This window comes from Erigeron canadensis, chromosome 8 (genome assembly GCF_010389155.1).
Source record: "Erigeron canadensis isolate Cc75 chromosome 8, C_canadensis_v1, whole genome shotgun sequence".
In the NCBI taxonomy this organism is placed as follows: Eukaryota; Viridiplantae; Streptophyta; class Magnoliopsida; order Asterales; family Asteraceae; genus Erigeron; species Erigeron canadensis.
The window spans coordinates 29,816,527-29,843,932 of record NC_057768.1 but is presented as its reverse complement, the minus strand read 5'-3'; the positions used below and the strand labels follow the sequence as shown (position 1 = coordinate 29,843,932).

Sequence of the window (27,406 nt, the reverse complement as noted above, 5' to 3'; positions counted from 1 at the left end):
ATGGGTGGTGATCGATGACATCGACAATTTGTGTCAAGTGATCTAATCGTGTAAGTTGATACAATGATAATAGTGATATTTTAGAAGATAAAGGTTTAAAGTATAAATTAATTCATTAAGGGTAATTTTGGTAATATCTAATAACACTTTTCATAAGGGTTGTTTATTAAGGGCAATCTAGTAATTTTCTATCTAACTATTTTCTAACTCTTTCCTAAAATAGGGGGTGAATAATCATTATAAATGAGTAATAGATGAAGAGAGAAATGACATTTTGAGGATATATCAATTTTTTTTAGAAAAATGAAGAGTTAAAATTTTTTGTTGTATAGATAATTCAATTTTTTGACGTGGCAGTATATGTGTGGATATGAACAATGAGCGCGTCGTTGGGAACATATGAAACCATTATTTCTTGCAAGTTATTATTACTCCTCACAAAAATAGTTATTAAATCAAAGCAAAATGTATATACATTTGTCACCCTCGCACTCCACTCAACTACCTTTTACCAAAGGACGAATTTTCCAGTCAAAGCTGCTGTTTGACTCTGCCAACTAAATTAAAAACCACCTGTCATCAACCCCCACCACCCTCCCCGCCGTCACCTCCTCCCTCCCCTATAACCATCGTAACACCACCGACATTTTCGATACACTATATTTCACTTTCATTAGATATATACTACACATATATACATAGATTATGTAAACCACATTATCAAATGCCACCTATCGGTTAAATCTTCCTAGATTTCCGTTAGATTTTTGTATAGTTAGTTGCAAAGAAGTAAGTTGTACGAAAAAGAAAAAAGAAAATAATAATAATAATAATAATGGCGGGTTCAAGTTCTTTTTCTCTTTCTAGGTTTCTGTCTCACGAGACAGAAACCGAAAGTGGATTACAAGCAGAAGATGAAGATGAAAATGATGAGAGTGATAATGAATATGTTTCAATGATTCCAGACGAAGAATGTGTTCGAGTTTTACTAGATAAAGAAAGAGTAGATCACACTCACATTTATTCGAATGTTGAAGATTGGATTAAAGTTGCTCGATCACAAGCGATCCAATGGATAATCAATGTTAGATTCACTTTTCCTTGTTTATAATCATTATGATTATGTTTAAGATTGCGTTTTCAAAACCCCGTTATGCTTTTCTGAAACAGCATTTTGAAAAAACATGTCTGAACCTGCTTTTCTAAAAACCGGAGATGATCATTTCTCTGGCAATCTATAATTCTATATCTATAGACATATATGTACATTTGTTGTATTTAATCATTAAAGTTAATATTGGTCATGAGTACTTTTGCTATTCATTTGCAGGCGAGATCGTTTTTACAGTTAAGTGTCCGTACTGCATACTTGTCTATAACGTACATTGATCGGTTTCTTTCGAAAGGACTTGTCATTGTAAGTTTTTTACTAAAATTTTGTATCATATAAAATTTTTAATTACATATATTCTAGTAATAATGCTTGATTTGGATCAAAAGAAGGACAAGCATTGGGCGGTTCGATTGCTATCGGTTGCTTGTTTGTCATTGGCAACAAAGATGGAAGAACGAATGCGTCGACCTTTATCCGCTTTTGTGACAGGAGAAGACGACGATTTCGAGATCACTAGTATTCATAGAATGGAGCTTTTGGTTTTAAATTCAATGGATTGGAAAATGCATTCCGTCACCCCTTTCCATTTCATTCACTATTTCATATCATATCTATGTGAATCGTCTTTAAAGAAACATTTTGTGTCTTTAACTAGACAAATCATTTTTGCCGCAACAAAAGGCAAGTTTAATTTGTGTATCTTTTGTTTACTTATATTTTAAAAATGTGAATTGATTATTTGATATAGTCATAGTTATATAATATATTGTGTACCCATTTGTAGATATGAATATATTGGAGCATCGTGCATCTACTATAGCAATGGCAGCTACATTGATGGTCATGGATCAAAATTTGACTAAAGAATCTTTGGAGATTAAAATGAAGACTACTTGGTTAAATCAGCTTTATGATCATGTGAGTCATTGCAGTTTTTTTTTTTTTTGGATTCTATTCTTAGGGACCACAAAGGCATAGATATGTCATATGTGGCTACCTATTTTATATCTATAGAGCACCTTATATTTCTATATGTTGCGCCTAGTTTGGAGAGGAAAAAATTTAGTTAATAATATTAACTTTATGTTGCATGTGTTAAGTTTTTTTATAGTATACCATTTGTACCATTTTCAATCTTAGACTAAGTTTTATCCCATAATTCTATTAATTATAATGCTGGCACAACAACGCTTCAATCTTTTAGAATTATAATACCACTTTAAACACACACAAAACAAATAAAAAGAAACCGACCCTATGAACATAATTTAAATTAACTAGAAAACTGGCTATAGCATTGGGCATAACTTTAGCCATTCAGATGGTCTTAATGTAAAAAGAACATGGCAAAAAAAAAGTAGTGCGAATGGATTATACCAAGATTTTTCTAACGTTAACTCTAAGTAAAAAAGGAATACATCCTCTCAACCTATTAACTAACTTAGTAAAATAAGTTGAGAGGATCATTATTTACCTCCATATGAAAAACAGAAAGAAAGGATCAAGGTTTTTCTAAAGTTGACATAGTGGCCCCCGGTGGGGCCCACATGACGGGCTATTAACGTGCCTCGAGAAATGTTTTCAATGTGTTTAATGTTTATGATTAGAGGGCACTCACCCACATGATACATTATGCATAGAAATTGTGGATTGAAACCCATTTGGACTTATATGTTGGGCTTTATGGATGGACTAGTTCCGTACGTGACATATTGTAATTTGTATTAATTGGTTTATACGTGGGATTGATACGTTTGAAGTTAACATGTTAAAATTAATTAAAATGTATCAATTATCGTTCTAATAGCTCATTTGCAACTGATATTTTTTTATGTATTGACATGAAACAGGAAGATGTATATACGTGTTACACTCGATTACTAAAACTTGAACCGCTAAAGGTTGATTTGGCAAAAAACATCGAAAATTCATTGACGGGCACAAAAAGAAAGAGGCTGACATTCAGTGAAGAAGAGAATATGCCAAATGAGTAAGTCCAAATCCGTTTTTATTTGTGTAACGGATTTGTTTTGGTTTTGCAACAATTTTAAACTTTGATTTTGGACATAATTTGTTGATTCTATGGAGTTGTGTAATGATAGGCAGAAATATTCAGAAATAAAACTAGTCATAGTGGAATTTTACAATTTCTTGAAGCCAAAATACATTTCGACACTGAACCAAATGTGCCTTCAACATAAAAAAAAAGGAGAAAAATAAAAACTAAAAAATGAAGACAACTTAATCACACGTATACATTAAATCCATACATATATATACACAAAAACTTATCAATATCCACAATCTTTTAGTTGATCGTACTCAATATACATGCTAGAACTAGGAATGATGACCAAAATTTTTTAACTCCGGATATCAGAAACAGAAAGTCTACCGAATTTTAAATAGGATCGGGATCAATATCCAAGATACCTGCAAAACCGGGACCCGGGAACAACACAATTCTCGCGAAAATCTATGTCATGTATGTATTAAGTATTACAGTAGTGGTCAAAGACGTTGCGTTTTAGATGGTTTTCAGTAAAATTTTGAAATAAGGCTATATGTGAAATTGATATACTTATTAACATATGATCAATCATCTTTCCTTCTTAACGAGCATAGTATCTGCGCAATGCGGTGGCAATGACAATGACAATGATTTTGTGGTATCGACAGATGGTGACGGCGGCGGCAACCGTTTGTGGCGGAGAATGCGTCAAGTGGTGTATGTATTTGATATAGAGATATTTGATTTTATAGAGTAGTAGTGGATATCTTTTAGAAGATAATGGAATGATTGTGTAAGTTAATTCATTAAGGGTAAGATGGTAATTTTGCATATCCCAAAAAGACTTAACTTTTCAACATGGATGTATAGTTTTATATAGTAGTATAGAAATATAGATAAAAGAATTATTCCCTAAAAAAATTAAACAGTTTTTTATCCTCAAAATATCTCTAATTCACACATTACCCCTATTTAGTTCTTTGCCGCTGCATCGATTCCCACCCTCGTTCAACCGTCCTTTCGGATCAACCCTTCCATCTCTGGTTGCATATCCGCCGCCAAATCTACCATTACTCACCAATTTTAATCGCCACCTGTCATACACTTTCAACCCTTAAAAGAACTATAAATTCTCTTTTACGTCAATTACTTTTAAATTAATATATGACCAGCTCCTACCGTCACCGTCGACGCCGCTACCATTGCTGCATTGCACGACACCCCTTTAGTTTGATATTATTTTCAACTCATCTACTTTCAACTCCCTCAATATGTAAAAACTATAAAAAAAAACTGTAAAATGTATGTCTAGCTATATATCAAACACGGGCTTTCATATATACATAGCACAAAAATTGGGTCTTACAAATCAAAGACATGAAGCACAAAAATTGGGTCTTACAAATTAAAGACACGAAGCACAAAAATTGGGTCTTACAAATCAAAGACATGAAGCGATAGTTATAAGCATAGGTGACTCAACAGTACTTTGAAACTAAGCGGTCGTTTTAGGCCCTTAAAAATCTAGGGCCTCAATATTTTTAATACTAGACTTAATGTTTGGATTTTGGACTAGGTACCATTATATAATTTGCATTGGAGTATCACTTTTATTGGTTTGTGCATCAAAATGTGTATCTTTTTATTACTAGTTTCAATAACATAAGTCGAGCTATCTTTTGTTTTCGTATATTTGTTTAATTTAAATTTATATGCTTATGAACTAGGTCCCAAAACCTTATTTCGTTTAAAGTCTTCAAAAACCTTAAGCCGGCACTGGGACTTATAAGACACCCGTATATCTTCGATCGCTTAAATACCATTCATCGAGCTTTAGCTATGGCGTCTTATCTACCTTCTATTAATCATTTTTATTTTGACAATGACAACGCAACATATAACCCAATGAATTCCCTGAGAAACACCTTTTAACTAATAGGACAATGTATGTAAATTGTAATTTATATTTTTTTTTTTGAAAGGAAAATATAAAACATTCTATTGGTAAACAAATAATATACGTTGATAAAGAAACTCAAAACATGCAATTAAGTTCACTTAGCTATTTATATTTTTCATAGTGTTGAATTTTTTATCTTACGTATTTTATATATGTAAAAATGATATTATTATGAAGTTTCCCCTAAAAAAATACAATTAAATTTGTTTTGTGCTCCCACAGAACAAAAAATCTAGATACATATTTATTCTAACTAAAAAAACTGATGTAAATATTTATAATTTTTTTCCATACATATTTATTCTAACTAAAAAAACGTTAATTCCGTCGGTAAAGAAAACTGGTTCTCTAGAAAACAACAGCAATGGTGTTTTTGGTTTTGAATCTTTATTGCATTATATTTTTTTGATTTTGGTTTTTGCTTATTCCTGATTTGAAGTTTTTTGATCAGGCATAACTTTCCTTTATTTGATACCATGTTCAGTCGTATGTGTGGGCTACGAGCAAGTGTTCAAAACTTCATGTGTCACGGGATGAGTGGTTCAAAAAACCCCTTCTCGCTTTATAATTTCGAGTTTTCTAGATATTGTAATTGTACTTTGTAACTTTGTTGTGACGTTTAGTGAATTGCTAAGCGTCTCTTTTATTTTATAATATATTGCTGCTTTAAAACAAAAAAATACTCGTAACATTTTCATACATACTTTCATGCTATTTGAAAATTTACCATAAACATACTTATGTAAATGTGTAATATAAGGCGGTAGATTCGTTTTAAAAGAATAATTATAAGTTTTAGTGTTAATCACATTTAAAAACTAATATTTATAAGCCTGAACAAGCGTAGCGACAAAAAGTGATGGTGATCGGCAGCGAATTTCACCAACCATTGGCTTTGCCGACCATTGTCTTTTGATTATCAAACACATGAGTATATCAAAGCTGTTAATATAATCAAAATATAAAGATGAGTAAGTTTTTACATCAAATAGAGTTAAACAATAAAAGGCATAAGGATAATAAGGACGGGATATCCTTGCCCTCCAAACCGAACATGAGGATCTCCCCTCATTCGGCTCTCTGCATGGAAATCTCCACTCTCTGCGTCCCTAATATCCTCCCTTTACCATATCATGAAGGGTTTACATAAGATTCTAGAGGCTCGCTCAGAAAGGCTATCATACCATACCTTATGACTTACCTCTACTCTCGTAGTCACTAGCCAATGGTGTTAAACTGTTGATAATCAATAGGTAAAGTCTTTGACCTTGAGAAGACTTTTTTGGTTTGTATTCCACTTCCACATTTGTAGGGGTGGATTAGGAGTAGAAATAAAATAATATGTTTTTCTTAAAACAATTAAAAATATAATAAGGATATTATAAAGTTTTTTATTTTAGTTTTTAAACGATTAAATCTTAAACTAATTATTACCCCAAAATGTACCATCTCATATTTGAATTTGGTATCTTCCAAAGAGGGAGTCTCTTACTTCCTCACCTAAAATTTTGAAAGATATCAATATTATCTTTTTTTAAAAGGCAAAAATATTTTATTGATGATAAAAAGGATCGACTAGTAAGATGCTAGTGATAAGATTAAAAAAAATACAAGAAAAATACAACATAGACTCGATTCGAAACTTTAACCCCATACAAGTTTCGAGGACACGGCTGTCTAGAAACTACATCAAGTGTCCAAAGAGTTCTAGATCCAAACATCCCAAGTCAAATTACATCTTCTATCACGGTTCTTTATACACAAGGATGATGTAGTCACAATAGCATTAAAAATACCGACGCTACTAGAATGAATCTGGTTGTGAAGTGCATTTCTAGTTTTCCAAATGTGCCACCACCCGACAAACATAATAGCCTGCAATATATTATTGATCTTACGGTGATGATTCAATTTGTCACACCACTCTAAAACACCATCAACATCCTCATTTGGAATATCTCCATCTCCATCTAATAACAATATTATTATGTAAAACATTTCATCCCTTCCTACCTTATCTATAATTTGATATACTTAGAATACTTTAACTATTTTAAACATCTATACCTAATTAACCTATAATACTCTTAATGAATTATTTAAACCATTTGGTCTTAGATTAAGTGGCTAGCTAGGACATTCTCTGAGAGAATTGACAGAGGGAATATTGGCTTGGAAACGTGAGATCGAATCTTGATTCCAAATGATTTCAGGCATTTACCTCTTGAGCGTGTGGACATACAAATTATCACTGCTCACCTTGAATGTCACTACTGAAGTTCAAATCATTAAAATATAATAATCGTCGTTCTAAGAAAAAATAATTAAAAAAAAAACTCGTAAATGAACATTTACCCCTAAACTCCTAAAATAACCATATTATATTTTTTATATTACTAATTTGCACAATTCATCGTTGTTGTCATCACCACCATCCTTATTAATTATCATCCCGTCACTCAACATAACTACCACCCATGTAACATCTTTCTAGTCTTTCATATAATAGTAGAGATATTCGTACGGGATTTATAAGACACTAGCATCTTGCTAGATTTATATTGAGATTTGTTGGCCGTTCTAAAAAAAAAATATTCGTACGGGATTATTAGGTCCTTTTGTATGTACTTTGGTCTATACAAGGAGAGTCAACATATTCTATTTCGTGGACTCAGTACTTGTTTTGAAAATCCCGATGTTAGATGGCTTTACATTGCATTTACCAATTTTGGGAGATTCCTATAGTTCATCAATCTTAAAATGGATAAAGAAGACAACCGAAAATTGGGGGTTGACTGGTCAAACATTATTAAGCAAAGCAGGCTTCTCTGGCAGAGTGTACTTCCCCAAAACACCCTGTCTGTTTTCATTTGTTACTATGTTAATATATATACTAGCTAGATGAAATGTGTCGAGATATGATGTACAGTTTTATTTTTATATTACAAGTGTATATGCGAAGTTGTGCTGTACTTAGACGTAGTCTAAAGTTGGTTCTTGACCGAACTGGTCAAGGAACGGAACCGGAACCGGTTCTAGTCAACAAAAGTTGGGTCGGTTTTGACCATAACCAAAACCGGTTCGAAACCGAACCGATTCGAAACCTATAGTTTCGGTTCCGAACCGGTTCACTAGTATAGCCAATACTAGTGAAGTAATAATAAACTTAATCAACTCTCGTGCATGTTTACCAAAACTTAGTTATACCGTTCATATATTATGGAAAAGAAACGGAGATTCTTACATATGTAATTGGAAAACTAACCTATGATTTTACTAGCTATAGTATACTAAATTATATCCCAATGTAAACACACGAGAAACTTTTAAACCACACATTTAGATTTAGAACTTAGATAAGATGAAAATTATAATAAGTATTAGTCGGTTAGTTAGTGATTTGAAATTGAAAAATAGAAGAAGTTACTTAAGTAAAAAAAAAAAAGCCCTCAACGACTTCATTAGGAATTTAGTATGTGACCCATATAGTTTATATAGTTTTGATAGTTGGGCCTCACTTAAGTAGTCCATGTTCGGTAGGCATGAATAACTAATAAAAAAGAACTTTCAATTTCTAGTTTTGTATAATCAGTTGGCTATTTATTTCTTTGCTTTTCTTTCGCCGTCGTCTATTGCAAATTTCATTAAGGTTTTGACTCAATTTTCTTTTCTTTCTATCATTTTATTATATTCTTCTAATATCTAACTTACTAGGATCAGATATTAAAAGAAATTATAAAATATATTATAGTTTAATAACTTAATGGATCACTTGAGATTGCTATACAAGATGCTTTTAAAATTGGTAAAGGCTAGCTAGGTCAAATTTTTTTGCTGTAATACGGTTAAGCAAACTCAAGACTAATTCCGAAAAGGCACTCTATCTTCTAAATAGATCTAATGTACATAGATAGAACTAGTTAGTAGATCATGTGGAAATTAAGATGAAGGTATTGTACCAACATCATATGATTCATACGAGGAAGTTGATTGATATCTAATTGTGATACCGGGGATAGAATTCCTTCCGTTACCCTTCTTGTTATATATGTATTGTGGATTGTTAAAATTTTTAACTTAAAAATATGTGTAGATTTAATTAAGTTAAGAATAAAATATTCTTTAAAAAATTGTGTACTTCAATTGATTGATTTGTAAATAGACACGTGAGACCTCAAATAATTAAAGATCTACAATAAGACCCACCTAGGGCTGTAAACAAGCCGAACGAAAGCTCGTTCATGTTCGTTTGTTTAACTTAACGAACGGTTCACGAATGGATAAACGAACATAATGTTGTGTTCACGAACAGATAAACGTACATAATGACTTATTCATGTTCTAATCACTGGTGGGGGTTGAGGTACACTGGCACACGTTTAAGCTAGGTAGAACACGAACGACATGATTAGTGCCACCGCGCTAAAACTCTCCACATACGCTTATATGCATATTACTCCCACTATACATATGCACTATATTTCTATATCTATACTATATTATATTTATCTATACTATATTATAAGAAAAAAGGTTTCAACTTTCAGTTTCAATAATATACACATAATAATGCATGATGTACCATACATCAATGTCCACAACTTTCAACTTTCATTTTTGTCTCTCCACTCAAATCTCAATAACTCAGTTTTTTTCTCTCCTCCATAAATCATCTTATTACTCTAATTCATTCAAAATCTTTTATCTCAAAAATCATACATCGATAAATTATAAAAATCATATGGGTGTTCTTGAAATTTTATGCTCTTTTATTAGAGATGTCATTCGATATACTTTCGACGAATTTTTAAATCCGAGGGCGGAGCCCGTACGGCTAAGACATTTGGCTATCACACTCTATGACCTATCACCCCTACCATCTTATTGCCGCAACGCATGGGTACTTTCTCTCGTTATATTATAAAACAAATATGGATTTTGTTAAATTTTAAGTTTCAACTTTCAACAATTAAGTTTTAACATTTATTAAAACCACCTTACATTAATAATCTAAACTACTCGCTGTTGCCACCACCATCACCAATAATTGCCCACCACCGCCACTGATGCTACCATCGCACGCTACCAGCACATGCCACCGCCACCACCGTCACTGCCGCCACCGCCACACGACACCACTATCCGTCACCGCCACCACCGCAATTACATCGCCACCACCACTGCCGTTGTCGCATCGTGCAGGTATAATTTTAGTGTATATTTATAACTAGTATACTTTCCACCCCGAGTTTATAAAATATTAAGAAGCGTTGAAACAGGACTATATACTCACTGGGTATTCTGATGAACGAAGTTGACGATTCCGAAACTGCTCCCTACTAAGTAGCTCCGCGAAGAAAGACTGTACAATAATTGTCTTGATGAGTTCTAGTCCTTAATACCTAAGTATCTCATGTCATACTATCATCTGCTAGGAATACCGTCATTTTATGCACGTGCAGTATTTTATACAACTCATTAACTATTTGCGTCATTTAAACCTCATTCAGCTTTGTTAACTTGTAGGTATCTTTTATATGTAAGTATTATGTTCATCTGTTATATGTTTTATTCTTCCAGGCTCGTGTTTTAACAGGTTGTGTTCATGTTTAACCTTAACAGGTTAGTGTCTTAACAAGTTTAGCATGACATGTTATGCCAACCCTATTTAGAATGACCAAAATATTACCATAACTTGGAAATTTAAGCACTACAAAAGTAAGATTCCAATAAGGGTTTTATTTTAAAGATCGAGGGATTTATGTTGTAAATTGTTTCATTAAGATAGTATATGTATATAAGGTGGAGATGTTTAAATTAAATAATAAAAAGAGTGATATTTTAAGTAGTTCAATTCTTTATTTGGTACATTTTTGTGGATGATTTATCCTTTTTTAAGATATTATAGATAATTACGAAGTTCTCTTTTCAATTTTCCATCCACCTAGATAACCAATCAATCAACACTCATCATCGCCCATTTTGACCTGCTCATATTTCTTTTGATGTTCTTTTAGTGTATGTTGGCTGCCAAGATTTGGCAGTTTGTACAAGACTGGTGCAAAAAACCTTTTTCTTCATCTTCGATGTCAAGGATCTTTTATTGTTTCATGAGCAACAAGGGGAGAGTGACATTGAAAAATCGGTTATCAAGGGCATCATTATGGCAAGCTGCTGGTTCATTTGGAAGACCATATGCGAGATCAAGTTCGCCAATGGAAATGGGAACGAGAAGATAATCATGCACAACATCAAGCCTGTGAGGTTTATGTGGTTTTGTAATAGATCTAAAAACAATATGTTGTCTTGGATTGATTGGTGCTCTTTCAAAATTATGTAAATACATGTACATATATACTGCCGGGGTGAGTTATCAATAGAATTTCATTTTTTTTTATAGAAAAAAAAAACCCGTGTAGTAAATGCATAAAGTCCAATTTCACCCAAATAATAAAATTGATGCTCCAATATAACCTTGTATGTGTTTGGGCCACTATTACCGGCTTTACAAAAACTATACACACCACACACTCCTAAACACGTGACAAACAACCGGCCCCCATTCCTTGAATCGATCATGGACGACGCTACCTACCCGAAAAGTGCTGGCGATATCTGTACGGGAGATTACATTGTTATCGATAAACGCCCTTGCAAGGTTTATCTCCCTACTACTGTAATTCCATATATATAGATATAGATGTGTATCTATCTCTTTGATATTTTTTTGACCTAATTTTGTTGAAATTAGGCCTTTTATTCTAAATTATAATACAGGTTTGGAATTCTTTGTTTGTTAGATGCAGATAATAGGTTAGTTTTTATGATATTTGTTTGAAACTGATATTTTAGCGTTAGATATGTAACAAAAGAAAAAAAGTATAGGGCTCGTTTGGTTGTAAAAATTGTATTTCCAATTTTCTAGAAAATGAAAGGGGTTTTATTTTCTAGAATACATATAAAAATTCTAAAAACGTTTTCTAGCTAGAAAACTAAAAAACATGTTAGAAATGAGAGGGGAATGGAGGAGAAAATGAAAATGAAAAACAAGAAAAGATGTTTTCAAGTTTTACATTAAAAAGTAAACAACATTGTTTCTTGTTTTCTTGAAAAATGCCCTTAGAAAACTATATTTGGAACACGTTTTCTGTTTTCCAAGAAAAACAAAAATGGAAAACAAGAGATGTTTTTCACAACCAAACTCACCCTTAATTCTTTTTTTTTTTGAATTGTGTACCGTATAGTTTCACCTTAAATCAAAGCTGTGAGTTTCCAAAAGTTTACAAATTTATTCTATTTGAATTTCTATATGAATATAATATAGTTTGAAATTTATGTGTATATATATCAAATGTTATTTTTAAAAGATAGGTAAATTTTCAACTAATAAGTTTTCATTGTGGTAGTTTGTGTAATATTTAAAAGATATATCAACAGTGATCTTGACCAATTTTGTGTCCGGAGCTTGACCCTTCTTTCTGATGGTGACCCGAATTCCACTCGAATTTTACCTCACTCACGTCGGCTGACCTCTGAGTTAAGGGTACCCGAGGAGGAATCAAACGATGATTAAAACCATGGAAATTTGATTCGAAGTCATATTCATTGATTCAATTAGAGAATCAATCTAATGCATCAAAACCTTCTACCAACATTTTGTGTAATTAACTACTAGGGTCATTTTGATGGACTCTATCCGCTTACTATAAGCATGCTAAGTATGTTTATTGTATTTTCTTTATTTAGTGCTGTTAGTAGTGCGTCAATATATGCAGTGGGCTAAGTGTTTTAAAACTACTGTTGTATTATAGTTTGTTGAGAATGCTTGTGAAGTGATTTGTTGTTTGTAATTATGCTAGGTTTTAAGCGTTTTTACCTACCAGTCAACATCCAACGACAACATGTGTGCCTTTGTTGCTACAGATATCTTCAATGGTGCAGTTCGCAATTATGGTGTACCAGTTTCCCATCAATGTGATGTATGAAATCACAACTAATACTAATTAGCTGTTCTTTTATGGGTTTTTTTTTATCCTTACATCCTTTTTTTTTATAATGGTAAATTAAAGGGATATATGTTATCTCCCGTTCTGTAGGTTCCCCGTGTCAAGATTACCAACTACAAGGTGTCTGGAATTGATAATGAAAATGGATCTGTTGTTTCTTTCTTGTCTATTGCTCATGTAAATTATAGTTTTGTTTATTGATTTGATTTTGATTAGTAATAATTTATCGCAGTTGAAGTTGTCAGATATGCATGGAAAGGATAGGGCTGACTTGAAGCTGCCAACTGATGACACTGTTTGACTGGTATATTGAGCAATCCAACCTTGTATTGTATATTGATTGCATATTCTTAGGGTTGATTAAAAAATACCCTAAAAGTGATTTGAAACCAGAAAAAACTGAAATTGAAAAAACCAAAAAACAGTCGTAGAATGGTTCTGTTACGGTTTCTTATTTCCGATACCCGTGGTTAACCATACGAATGAATATGTTAGTTACATATCTATTTAGCTAATTCTCTACATTTGTTGCCTGAATTGAAGATTTGTTTGAATATGCAGCTTGAATTGGCATTTTCAAAGAATCATCCTCTGGTCATGAGAGTGATGTCGGCCATGGGAGAGGAGCAGATCTGTGGTGCTAGATATTTACCAAGTTCCTGATATTATCTGAAAGCAGGTCGAGGTGGTGGCATAGGGATGATTCGAAGATGTGGCACCTGTTGGGTTAATCTTGATTTCAGGTCATTAAGTCAATGGGTCGTCTTTACAATTAGAACGTATCCTAGTATGTTATGTTAGTAAGTGAGTGTCTCATTTTAATTAGCATGTGTCTAGATTGGTGTCTTTGGTATGTTTTATTAGTTAGTTTTATTTGGCTTTTGGTAGCATGTTTTATTTAGTCAAAATATATGAAGTAGTGGACTAGGTGTATGTGGAAGTCATGGAGTGGAGTATTATGTAATTAGAATGTCTATTTAAGGCTTGTTGTTTTCGTGAATGAAGCAAGACCTTTCCACAATTGCTTTTCTTTTGCAAAGTTTGTTTTTTCTTTAACCCATTGTCATCCTCACAACACAACAAAAGGCAAGTACACAGTGGTCATATCTTTCACTTGGTATCACAGCTTAAGGCTAGGTAGTGAAGTCCTTCCACTATATGGTTTAACCTGTATAAAATAACAAGTCAAGTATTGAACTAGAAAAGACTAGTATCACTTTAAATATAATGCAAATAAATAAATAAAGCAATACAAGATTTAAAGTAATAAATAAGTACATAGTGAGATACAATGTATTTTTTAAGTGTATTTTATTTATTGATGTTAAATAAAATACAAGATTATTGCGGAACCAAGATATTACAAGTATGTAAATATCCTAACAATCTATTAATTACAAGTGATCTATATTTGCTAAATATTCTCCTTTGATCAAAATACCTAAAGGTTTGAAGTATAACTTTTGAGATCGAGAGTATTTTAGCAAATGCATCAAATTGCAAGAAGTGATTTGGACGAGTGAAATGACTTTGTATTTATAGACAAAAAAAATTAATATTTAATTCTTATTGCCGTACAAATATGGTTGCATGCATTTAAGGAAACTACTTTAATTCCTTAAATGCATTGGTTAAAGTACACGGATAAACTCACGTTGATGTAACTTACCAACCTTTTAACCAACCACCTTTACACGCGTGTCATACTTTTAACAAAGGACAAATAGATTGTCCGGATAAATGCGTGTAAAGGCAAAAGTCAATTCCTCGTAATCAGTGTTCAAACTTGTAAGGTCTAGAATACTGTCAAGGACTCCAGTCAGGAGATCTGGTAAGAATGTTAGTGGGCTCCACTGCTTGTCATTCTTCTTTCTTCAAACTTCATTCTTTGACTTCAATGAGAATGTCTTCAGTAGAAACGATCTTGACTGAAGTAAAGTCCAGTGAGCTAATCTGGTGGAATCCAGATTCCTGTACAAGTGAACAGCTCACTGGTCTTCTATTATTTCTGGACAAATCTTCAGTGACGCTCCAGTCTTCAAGTCTGGAGTGGGTCCAGTAAATCTGGACCTAACATAGGTTTACGGGTTTGAGAGTCGAGAAAGGAGAGCAGCCCCATGGTTGGGAGCGGCCGAAGCAGCATGAAAGAAGGGCTGGTCGTTTATGATCAGCAGCATTTGGTACTCTTTTGAATACAGGAAACAAGAACAACAAGGAGTAAGAAGAAAAAGAAGAGGCCTCACAAGTGAGAACAAATGAAAAAAAGAGAAGCTGCATAAAGAAGTGTAGAAAGTTAATCTGCAGAACATTTTATCAGCTTAAATGACTTATCTATGAATAGATAGCATGCAAAACACATGCCAAACTGCAAATATAACATGGCAAATATGGATGTTCTATGGGTGTAATCTGGCGAAGCACACTTAAGACTAAGTCCGAAAATATTCAAAGCAATGGCACTCTACCTTTATAGGTCGCAAGCCTTATATATGGAGATTGAGTCTTCTAAATAGTTATCCAATGTACATAGATAGATTTAATTAGTAGCTAGGGGAGTAAGGGGGCTAAGGAGTGCTCAGCCCCCTCCAACTAACACAACTTCCTATTTAAGTTTTCATTCTAAAGGTTAAATCAATATTAATTTCTCTAAGCTTCCAAAGGTTAAATCAAGTCAGGAACCCCCCTGTTAAATCCTAGCTCCTTCCCTACCACCTTATGTCTTTATATAAAGAAAAAAAGAAAGAAATTGTCGCCTTCTACGGGTTTTGAGCCCCAATACGTCAACAGTGTATGAGAAGGTTAAGATGTTGGCATTTTCTACCTAAATGATAGAAAAGACCATCCAACTTTGCATGTGATGAGAATCGAACCCATGACCTCTCTCTCCAGAGGCCGGAATGTTTACCACTGATCCAACCATACTGCTTTACCGTATGTCTGTATATATTCATATGTAAACTCTAATTAGCGTTGCATCGAGTTAATTTGTACTTGATTAATACAACTCTTTATTAAACACTATCCTAAATCTTTTTATTCTTTTAACAAGTGTTTGATTGTACTTTGAACCTTTTGGTTAATTCATCAAAGCTCGGCCAAGATTAAAAAAAATGAGGCTTGGTCTAGTATTAAGCTTTGAGTTTTAAGGTCGAGACGAGCTCTGTTTGAGAGTACTTTAACTCAACTCGGCTAAACACACTAATAGGATCATTTCCAATTCCTTATCGAGTTATTGTTTATGTGCTCTAGTAAATTTTAGCTAGGTAATACTTTTTAAAGTACCTTTGCATAAAAATATAAAATATGTATGTATGGTTTAATGTAGATTTGCTTCTATCATGTTGGGCCATTAATTAATGGCGTGACCCATGAAAATTTTGCAATATAGTCTTGGATCTAAAAATTGGACTTCTATATTGTCAAAGTGTTAATCTCCTACCCCCGAACTACCCATTCAGCCAACCTCAGTCAAACAAAGGATAAATAGTACATGTGATTTTCTAACTAAAATAATTAAGCTAGTATATAAATGAGTTAATTAATTGAAATACACATTTTAAATCTAGTATCTACTTTACTAAATATTTTTTGTTGGTGAAAATTATTTTTGATTACTAGAGGTAAAATACGAAGATCACAAAAGCATTTTTAAAGTAGCACTATAATCTTGATGTAAATTTATATACGTGTTATAAGGCCTACAAATAAATAATAATACATCTATAAAAAGATTGTTTATTTGAGAAGGGATTCCTCCTGTCCGCGAAAGGGCTAGCCTAAAATATAACAATTATTTTAGAGAATAACCTTGATTTAGAGAATAATATTTCATATCATAACAATTATTCTTCCAAGCCTAATATATAACACAATGATAGAAGTGGGTACAAAGCAACCAACTTTAGGGTGGATGACCAGTCCTCTATTGTTCATGAATAATGATGGAGTAAATTTAAAAACATAAACTCATGAAACATGTGGAATGAATTTAGTCAGCGTGGAACTTTCCTATCCTTCAAGCCACTTCTTTCCTAAGATAGAAAGATAGCCGTGATCTAAATAGTTTGATAATTGGTAACCACGGCCCGTTTACTCTTTGCAAACATGAAATGCTAAATAATTTATGTGGCCTCCCTAAACAACGTCCGTAACTAATAATTAATTGGTTAGATTTTTGTTTATTATTAAGTGGAAAAAAAAGAATCATTCCAATGATACCCCGCTGGTCATAGAACTTTTGGTTTTGTTTAAGCTTTTAAGTTTGATTTATAAAAGTAATAAATTTTGTGGTTTTCCCTTCGAATACTTATAACGACCAAGTGCTAAAAAAAAAAAAAGAAACATCTTATTAGACATAAATTTTTTAACTGCTTTTATCTGACTTAACACGATGGATACGCATGCATTACAACGATATTATGGTAGTGGCGGCGATTAGTAGTGTATGTGATTGATATGAAAGGGGTTAGTGAAGTTATTTTAGAAGTTGAGGGATAGATTGTGTAATTAATTCATTAAGGGTATTTCTGATAAATCATATATGTTAAGGGGTGTTTGGTTAATTGAATCCTTAGGAATTTGTTGGTATTGGAATGTGAATTCCTTTGTTTCTGGCGTTTGGTTAAAGAAAACTATGGAATTGAAATAGAAAATTTTCTTTAGAATTCCTTAAAATACAGAATCTAAAATTCCTTCACTTTTCCAATGGAAATTCAATTCCATTGGAATTCAACTTTTGGACAAAAAAACCCTTCATGTGCAAAACTACAAACCTCTGTTCTAACCTCCATTGATCGGCAGTAAAATAAATCCTCGTTCACCGGCCATCGCCGTCAAGCAACTCCACCGCCACCGGCTGCTGCTATGAATTCCAATCGTTAATCACTAGAAGCCATAGTTCGCCGTAACCATGTAAACAGATAATAACCACCGCCGGATATTAACCACTGTAGTCATAAATCTCGCTGGAAAAAATGGAGGAATGGAATTAGGTTTTTGTATGTATGTGAAATAAAATGATAAATTACTTCATCTTTTGACTGAAGTTGTTTATTAATCAATTTTTTCATTTGGTACATAGAAATCAAAAGAGATGTTTGAGTAAATAAATTGAAGTGACAGGGATGATCGAATTGGGGTGACGAGGGTAGTTATTTGGGGGTGACAGAGAAATACAAACGATGTTTGAGTAATTATTTGATTGTTCCCCTATATATATATATATATAATCTAGGTACTTTACTCGCACGATTTGCGGATTATTATAATTATTATTCATAAAGGTTGAAAAAAAAATCTTTAGACTAATATGATAATGTTCTATGTTTTTTCGTGTCACCATTTTATGCATAACCATTTAGTAAGATTCAAAATAAATTTTCATCATGCAAGCAGTCACATATATATTTCGATTGCTTATATTGTATAACCAATTAAAGTCAAAAGTATAATTATATTAGTGATTTGAGTTATAAGGTCTTTTTTGATTTATGTTTTAATTTCTTTGAACATGAGTTGTAAACATTATTAGTTTAACTTAATTTTTGTATGAAGAGATCGAAAGGCTACAAGTTATAAAAGAAATACTTTCATTACTTGATGTTTTTTCTTCTTTCTCTATTACTCACAATTAATATGAAAGGGCATAAGTTTCTATTTGACAGAATAAACTAACTTAGCAAACAATGGGCAAGTATGTTTGACCATTTTAATTGATAACTTTGACCTAATGAGCAGGTATGTTTTACCATTACTCGTATTTGCGTGTCATATAAATATATATAAAAATTATTAGTAGATTTTTTTAAAAGGTAGAAATTATTAGTATATAGGTAGTAATAGTTTAAATTGGAAATGATATTATTTTTTATTTGTCATATTTTACAGACGGCCATATAGATTTATATATAAGATTTGATTTGATGTTTTTTACTTTCTTGATATTTTATATATTGTTTATATTTATTTATATTCAATACATAATGTTAGACCATTTTTTTTAGAACATAAGATTCGACCATTTTGATAGAAGATTTTTTTTTTGTTTTTGTTTATTTCTATTTTCTATAGATATAAAATAAAATATTGTTTAAAAAATATGAAGATGCCACATTGGACGAATCTTATGTGGTAATTTTTTAGCATAGATGTGAATTTAAAGAATGCTTTAAAAGGCTCGGTTAACTACTGTTTTAATAGATATATAGATATCCCTATGATGATGATGATTATTATTATTATTATTATTATTATTATTATTATTATTATTATTATTATTATTATTATTATAAGAAATTTAACAAAGGTTAAATTTGGAATTTAACATAGTTTGTATTTTAATCTTTTAATTGAATTCCATTGAATTCTGTCATCCAAACACAATACAGATTTTAACACTTTTATATTCCAATTTCTTTAAATTCCAATTCCTTTCATAGATTCCAATTCCATCAAAAATATTCTGTGAACCAAACGCCCCCTAAGTTTTAGGTATGTTGATTGATAGGAGCATATTAATAATTGGTTCATAAGTTTTGGGAAGCCCAAAGGAGAGAGGGAGAGAGGTGAGGTGTTCATAAGTTTTAATAGGAAAGAGATAGGTTATCTCTTTTCGATTAAATCCATTAAGTAATAAGTAAGAAATAATGAAATATATAAGGTCTTACTTAATTCATTAGTGATATATGTTTTTCATTTTCAAGTCGTTATTATCAATAAAGCTTACGCTCAAATGTGAAGTTCTAATTTCGCCAGTTTGATTTTTTGGGGTGCCTAGATCATAAGAGGATTAAAATGAAGGTATTCTACCGGTATTATATGATTCATACGGTATGGGTCGATGGATATTCAATTATGATATCGAAGATATATTTTCTTCCATTACTTTTTTTTATATATATATTTTGTTGTGGATTTTTAAAACTATGTATAGATTTACATACGTAGAGTTATTAAGTTAAGAATAAAACATTCTTTGAAAAAATGTGTACTTCAATTACTCGTAATTGATTTGTAAATAGACATGTGAGACCTCACATAATTAAAGATCTACAACAAGACCCACCATCGGATCTTTTAATTTGGTAACTAGAAATAAGATGTATTATTACATGTGTTGATGTGCAAGACGTGGTTGGTTGTCTAAAATGTATATTCTTCTCCACAAATTCTTTCCATGTTAGGAAGAAATTTTATCATTTTGTATGTGCCTCACAATAATTCATTTCATATAATTATTATCATCATTGGTTTGAACCTCACACTAATTGAACCTATAAAACGTAAATCTGACAATCATCCACATATTCGGCTAACAACTTGGGAGTTATGTTATGAAAAATACGTTGTATAACGTAACTTGTAACAAGTACTAATCAAATTACGTAACAAGTTCTACGGTTAGTGTAACTAGAGGTATTCTTTCACGTTCGATTGATTTTTTTTAAGTAAAGATGATCGGGTAAACTAGTAAGTATTAACCAGCCAATAATTTAAATATTCTTTTAAAATATAAAATAAAATAAAAAATCCATGGTCTATAACATAGATGGTTTGCTTTTATTGTCCTTTTTCAAAAAGACAATGTTATATGGTCAAACAATTAATCACAAATGGTGTAATACTAAAAACACGTCCACTAATGAGCCATCACAATTTCAATTTTCCGTATGTAATTTCTTCTATCATATTGAAGGAAAACAAAACAAAATTCATTACCCAAAGGCCAAAACACAACAAAAAGCCACTCTAAAAGAACATAAAACCAAGGGAAAAAAAAAACAAAAAACTCAAGCTATCAAAATGACGTTGTTCGGTATATTTAACCCTTATACACGAACATGTCGTTTTTCTATTCCTTTAACACAAACAAAGGATCGATCCAACCCGAAAACCTAGTAAAAAATATGTATTTCATTCACCAATTTACATAAGTAGAGGCAAACATCAAATATTTACACATTCCAAAACGATAATCCTCTTTTTTTTTTTGAAGAAAAAAAAATATTTTTTTATAAAAGCTGTTTTTGTTATAATGTTGTTGGCACTATGGTGACGGGGAATCCATATCTCAATCTGACGAATCAGAACTTGTTGAGGCATTGCCGGATCTTGGTCGTCGAAGAAGTTCAATCAGTGTTTCTGCCTGCCATCCAAATAATAATTCAATATAAATATTTAGACCCACCACTTGTTTTTTTGCACTAAATAATAATGAAGTTTCTATAGACAATTATTATTGCAATTTATAATACTTTATATTAGTTATAACCCGACAAATTTGGTAACATATTTGTTAAATGATTCCTTGGAATTGAAACATTCCAAGATTCGAACTAACTATCATATGTCACAAAAGATAAATAAAGTATTAACGGTTAACTAAAGTGGGTTCTTAACTTTATGAATAAGCACTATTCAATAATATTACAAAAATATACACTTCTTTGTTAAAGTATGTAAGGAGATGACATTGATGTATCATCAACAACTAATTAGTGCCGCTGCAACAAATTTTTTGTTCATTGTTTATTTCAAAATCAGTTAAAATATAGATCACTCGTTATGTGACATGTAAATACTTTCGTTGTGTTCTAGCTACTACTTTTATAGCCTAGAATTACATATTTATATGGTTGGCTATTCTAAAATATTTAATGAATTTGGAAACAGGTCATGTTGATGTCATATTACTACTTTGTTTTGAAACGTTCAATTGAAATGACTCGTTTTAGAATTGGTCATAATTCACTCTTTAGAAGCTAATGGTTGATGATTAATAAAAGGTTAGTCAATAGTAAACACTATCCAAGTCAATGATATATAACTCACACATTTTCGAAAGCAATGTTTGAACAACATTGGGAAAAAATAAATTTTAAAAAAAGTGAAATTATTGCTCACTTGACTTGGGTTTCTAAAAATAAAAGGTTAACACTTCGAAGACCACAAACTCCACAATTTACAAGTATGATAATCAAAACTCGAGTCAAGATGCATGGATATCCTCATAGTTTTCCTTTTGATATCTTTAAATAATCAAAACTCAAGTATACTATATTTAGAACATACTCGTATTAAAAAAAAAGACTATACTATTTAAAATGTACTTATGAATAACAGAATAAGTAAACCCAATGCTTCCAAGAGGTCAAGTTTTGTGTTCAATGCAGATAATTTTCGGTCTTATACATTGAACACAAAAGTTACAATTATCCCGATAAACAAATAAATGAGTCAAAATTGTTAATTTTCATAGATAATACGGAAAATTAAGATTGTAAACCTTTGTGTTCAATGTAAATCAATGTTCGATTTAGTTGATCATCTACATTAACCCATATGTTACAATTATTTTTAAATTGGGGAAAAATAATTTACCTTTTGTTTAGCGCGTTTTGTCCCGGACTGGGACAAAGCGACCAGGGGTGGAATGGCTCCTTCCCGAGCGACCATAGTACGGTACACCACACTATCAACACAAATCTGCAACAAGATCACAACAGCAATCTCTTTTTGCCGTTGTGATCCAATCTCAATTATCTCTACCAAAACCGGAATTCCTCCTTCATCCACCAACGCACTCCTAGCTTCTACCAATGAAACCAATACACTCATAACAAATGCCGATTTATCCACCATATTTGAATCAAAATCCGCCATCAATTCCACCAAAGGCTTCATAATTCCAGCCTCAACCGCTCTAATTTTATTTTCTTTAACCGAACATAACGAATATAAAGCAGTGGAAGCATCTTTTTTCCCTCTAAAGTTCCCCGTCTCTAATAAATCCACTAGTAACGGAATCGCTCCTGACCGTCCGATCAACGATTTGTTTTCTTCAACTTGCGATAATCTAAGCAAAGCACACGCGGCGTTCTCTTTAGAGGTTGATGTTCCGTATTTTAAGGCCTTAACCAACGGTCGGATCGCGCCAGAACTCGCTAAAATTTCTTTATTTTCATCACACAGCGATAAATTTAATATCGCTGTGACCCCATGTTCTTGTAACTCAGAATCAGATGAGCTGATGAGTAAAATAAGCGGCCTGATAGCTCCGGCTCTTGCAATCTTAACCCGATTCTCGGGTTTGTTTTTAGCAAGCAGCCGGAGCTCCATGGCCGCTTGTTTCTGATCATCAATATCATCTGATTCTAGATCAGCCACAAGTTGTTTTATTAAATCATCTGATTTCTCGGTCGTGCAAGCGACCAATAGTCGCTTGCTCTTGACCGAGCTAGCAACGAATTCTCCCGATCGGTCGCTATTACAATCGCTAAAAGCGGTTGAATCGTCGTTGCTAATACTTATGTTACTAAAGTTACGGTTCATGAAACCGTAGCTTGGTTCAATTTCCATTTGCATAATAAATGGAAATATATTTAGATTATTGTTATTTTATTAAATTTGATGTGACCAAAATAATATGTAGTGAGGAGGTGATAGATATAGGAATTAGGAAAGAGGATGAATGAATGAATGAATATAGATAGATATATTATGTAGTGTATGTATCAATGGAAGGAGGAAGGAAGACACGTGGACGACAGAATCGAATCGGAAAACAGAGATGCACGTGGGAAAGGGGGTGGCGTGCGTAGAAGGTCCGTTTTTTTAACTGACGTGTGTAGTTAGACATATATACTTTACTTTCTTTTTTAGATGATTTCTCTTTATTTATTTGATGAAGATGATATGATATGATATGCATTGTTGGTTGGTAAAGTGGTTTTAGTGTGAGAACCGATAACTGAAACTTGTCCTCTTTTGTGTTCTTCACTTTTCTTCTCTTTTTCTTTTTTCTTTTTATTTCATATTTACTTTTACATCTTTCTTTGTATGATAAATAATTAATGAGGTAGAGGACTAGAGGTGGAGGTAGAAGTAAAGGCAGGTAATTTTTATGTGCATTGTAGTGGAACTGTGGAAGCAAATAAAATTTTAGTTGAAGAATAAATTTTAAGTTTTATATTTGAAATTGTTAAAATTTATGTAAAAAAAATAGTTAAGATAGCAAGTAGTTTTACAAAAACAACTATATATAAGGCATGTTTGATAAAGAGCTTTTAGGAGCTTTAAGCTCTAAGTTTTTAAACAAAAGCTTCTACCTAATAAAAAGTTTTGTTTGGTTAAAAGAGCTTCAAGCTTTTAAATCATTAAAAAAGCTCCTATTTTCAACGCTTGTATGACTAATGTTTGTGAAAAGCTACTAGATTTTAAGATGTATATTACTAAAGTAACCCTCATGATTTAGTTAGCGAAGTTCGTTAACATGTCAAGGTGGATTTGCGGTGCTCAGGGTCTTACAAGAAACACTTTTGAATTTATCATCATTATCACTTATATGCATATAAAAAAATATCACTAATAATTCACTATGGCATGTAGTATACCACTTCTTAAGTTATTTGGAATATAAAAAGTAAAGTAACTACCAATGCTGTCTTTTATGAATTTTGGGTCTCAATACTGTCTTCAACAGAGGTTGAGATGTAGAAGTCTTACCCCCTCCAGAGGCAAGGACTCCAACCACTAATTTAACCCAGCTGGTTTTAGCAATTTTAAATATAAAACACAATATATTATTATGTTTAGTATTAACTAACTTTTTTTTAAATGTCTGTTTTTTTCATTTTATATATTTTATTAGAAGTTACAGCTATTTTGCTAAACACCTAAATATATCTAAAAAGCTTTATGTGTTACAGCTACCGTTAACAGCTACCAGTTTTCAGCTATAGCTACCAGCTTGCAGCTATTTATGCCAAACATACGAGGAAACGAAAAAAAGAGTCTAAACTAAATAAATAATGATGGGGTATATATGTCATTAAATATATAATGATAAGTGATACATTTACAACAACATTTATTCATTCACAATAATGCATGCAATATTTGTAGATGAATGAATTTTATTGTAGATATATCACTACCTATATATAATAGGTGATGATATTCATATAAAAAAAATGATAACTTTACCATGACTGTGCAATGAACATTTATACAGTATGCTATATAATTTATACCTTATAATAAATTTATTAATTTTAATGGTACTAATATGACCACTTATATATAATACATGAAATTTAAAGCATGCTACTTGGATATGAGAGTTTCTATATCCCTCGATTGTCATAGTGGCGGCCCAATAAAAAGAAACAAGCATGTCGTTTTGTAACCAAGATTGTCGTACGGTAGTGTGGCGTTATTGTAATACTTATGGTCATTTTAACATTAATATTATTAAATAATGAAAAATATAATAAATCCTTCTAAAAATCTCTTAATAATCTCTTAATAATGTGATCTTGACACTTGGTAGAGTTAAAGGATGAGATGAATAAAGAGAATGAATGAATTACACTTATCATATTTTAAAATTTTAAAAGGAATATTAAGAGAATATATCATTTCCTTAAATAATAACATATTCTATAAAAGTTGTTATTTTGTTGTGGTTATATATTTTTACTCATTTGACACTACCCGTGTGATTTCTATAACTAACACAATTTTATGTTTAATTACCACATGTTAAATAGCTGTAGATATTTTTATATGTTGTTATTTTATTTTTGTTGTTATGTTATGATTTGTTTGACATTATTCGTCTACCATTATCTTTGTGGTTCTTTTAATACCACATGTTAAATAATATCACAAACTTGTAAATGTTGTAATTTTGCTGTGGTTGCTATTTTATTATTCGTTTTGATATTTTGGTGATATTTATAAGTCGTTTTGGATAATGAGATTATTAATATAACGATACACAAATTTATACATTTTGAAAAATTGATATTGGAAAAAATGTTATTACATGTTCAAATACATTAATAAATTATTTTCGGTAAAATTAATGTATTTAACATAAATGTTGTGTATAGTTTTTGTTAACATAAACTAAACATGAAAAAAACCTGCAGCAAAGCGCGGATAATTTATCTAGTATCCTAATAAAGCAACTAAAAAGATAAAAAGGAAAAAGAAAAAAAGTATAAAATATTTATATATGTTAAAAAGATACCTATATGAATATATGATGATGATGAGTAATCAGACAATATATTTGTACACTACAACAAAAATGTCATTTATTCACACCTACTTTTAAAAAATGTGGAAAATTTTATTAATTTGTTCACACTTAAAAATATTTAAAAAGTATACACAATCAAAAATGTGAAGAATTTTGAAGAATTATAATTTTTTTCACACTTATACGTGTGAAAAGAAATATTCACACCTAAAAATGTGAATAAATGTCAAATATATTCACACTTAAAAGTGTAAACGTGAAACTGTAACACCTAATTTTTCACACTTATCTTGTGTGAATAAATTTGGTGTTACAAATTAATTCTCAGATTTCTAAGTGTGAACAATTGATAAACTTTTACACACTTGAAAGTGTGAACTTTTTTCTTTCATATATATAAGTGTGAAAAAGTTATGGTCTTTTAAATTTTTTTACACTTTTAAATGTGAATACTTTTTAAACATTTTTAAAGTAAACAAATTAAGATCCAATCAAAAAAGAAAGAGAATGAAACCTGGCGAAAAAGAAATGAACTTCACAAAATCAAGTGTGAATAAATAACATTTTTGTTGTAGTATAAACGTTACATCGAAATATTAAATTAAAATTTTATTGTAAACCAGTGAGGAAAAAAAATGGAGAATGTATTAGTAAATTCATGTAATGTCGAAAATACAAATATGAAGCTTAAATTTTTGAAATATACTTTGTAGGTCCTTAAGGTTTTATGATCATGAGGGGGGCCGATTCTCACACATTTGATGTTTGTAGATGACCTTATTATATTAGGGGAGTGGTCACTCACAACTGCACTTAATATATCAAGGATTATGAGGTGTTTTGCATTAGTGTCGATCGATCGGGACTGCAAATGTATCATACAAAAAGTAACATTCTTGCGCTTAATGTAGTGTGTTGGAATCGGGTTATAGCACCAAAGGAAGAGGGTGGAATAGTGAAACGACCCGACTCGATTTAAAGGAAATAAAAAAAAAATCTATTTATTTATTTTTTCACTAAGCCGCAGTGGGAGGTTTCATCCCCCACTGCATCGCAGTCACAACCGAGAGAAAACAAAATTTTCTAGAGATATTCTACTGAGCCGCAGTGGGAGCCCAGATTTCTCAAAAACCACATGTTGACACTCAAAAACAACTTGCAACTCATCCAACTCAAATCCAAACCTTATTAGACCACAATTCAGAGTTCAACTTATATAAAACACATTTACAACATAGTTTGACATCCAAACACAATTCATATTTACAAT

The 27,406-nt window shown here is 31.7% G+C and overlaps 3 protein-coding genes across 4 annotated transcripts; 2 read left to right on the top strand and 1 right to left on the bottom strand.

The window, feature by feature from the left end:
• Nucleotides 1-506: 506 nt before the first annotated feature.
• On the top strand, nucleotides 507-3,936 carry LOC122580392 (cyclin-D5-1-like). Of its 2 annotated transcripts, none has more exons than XM_043752663.1 (6): nucleotides 507-1,084; nucleotides 1,331-1,417; nucleotides 1,501-1,795; nucleotides 1,899-2,032; nucleotides 2,965-3,104; nucleotides 3,794-3,936. In XM_043752663.1, exons 1-6 carry the CDS (start codon nucleotides 836-838, stop codon nucleotides 3,798-3,800), a joined length of 912 nt encoding a protein of 303 aa, XP_043608598.1. In that variant the 5' UTR covers nucleotides 507-835; the 3' UTR covers nucleotides 3,801-3,936. The 2 variants fall into 2 exon arrangements, with proteins under 2 accessions (XP_043608598.1, XP_043608597.1); XM_043752662.1 differs by having other exon boundaries at nucleotides 3,740-3,936.
• A 7,622-nt stretch (nucleotides 3,937-11,558) lies between these two features.
• Nucleotides 11,559-14,112, top strand: LOC122579269 (eukaryotic translation initiation factor 5A-2-like). The gene is made up of 5 exons (XM_043751401.1): nucleotides 11,559-11,743; nucleotides 12,945-13,064; nucleotides 13,182-13,211; nucleotides 13,324-13,395; nucleotides 13,653-14,112. The coding sequence occupies exons 1-4, from the start codon at nucleotides 11,663-11,665 to the stop codon at nucleotides 13,390-13,392; spliced, it is 300 nt and encodes a 99-aa protein (XP_043607336.1). The 5' UTR covers nucleotides 11,559-11,662; the 3' UTR covers nucleotides 13,393-13,395; nucleotides 13,653-14,112.
• A 6,872-nt stretch (nucleotides 14,113-20,984) lies between these two features.
• LOC122578470 (U-box domain-containing protein 4-like) lies at nucleotides 20,985-23,735 on the bottom strand. The gene is made up of 2 exons (XM_043750442.1): nucleotides 22,470-23,735; nucleotides 20,985-21,234 (listed from the first exon to the last, which is right to left on the bottom strand). Exons 1-2 carry the CDS (start codon nucleotides 23,451-23,453, stop codon nucleotides 21,160-21,162), a joined length of 1,059 nt encoding a protein of 352 aa, XP_043606377.1. The 5' UTR covers nucleotides 23,454-23,735; the 3' UTR covers nucleotides 20,985-21,159.
• Between the last annotated feature and the right edge of the window lie 3,671 nt (nucleotides 23,736-27,406).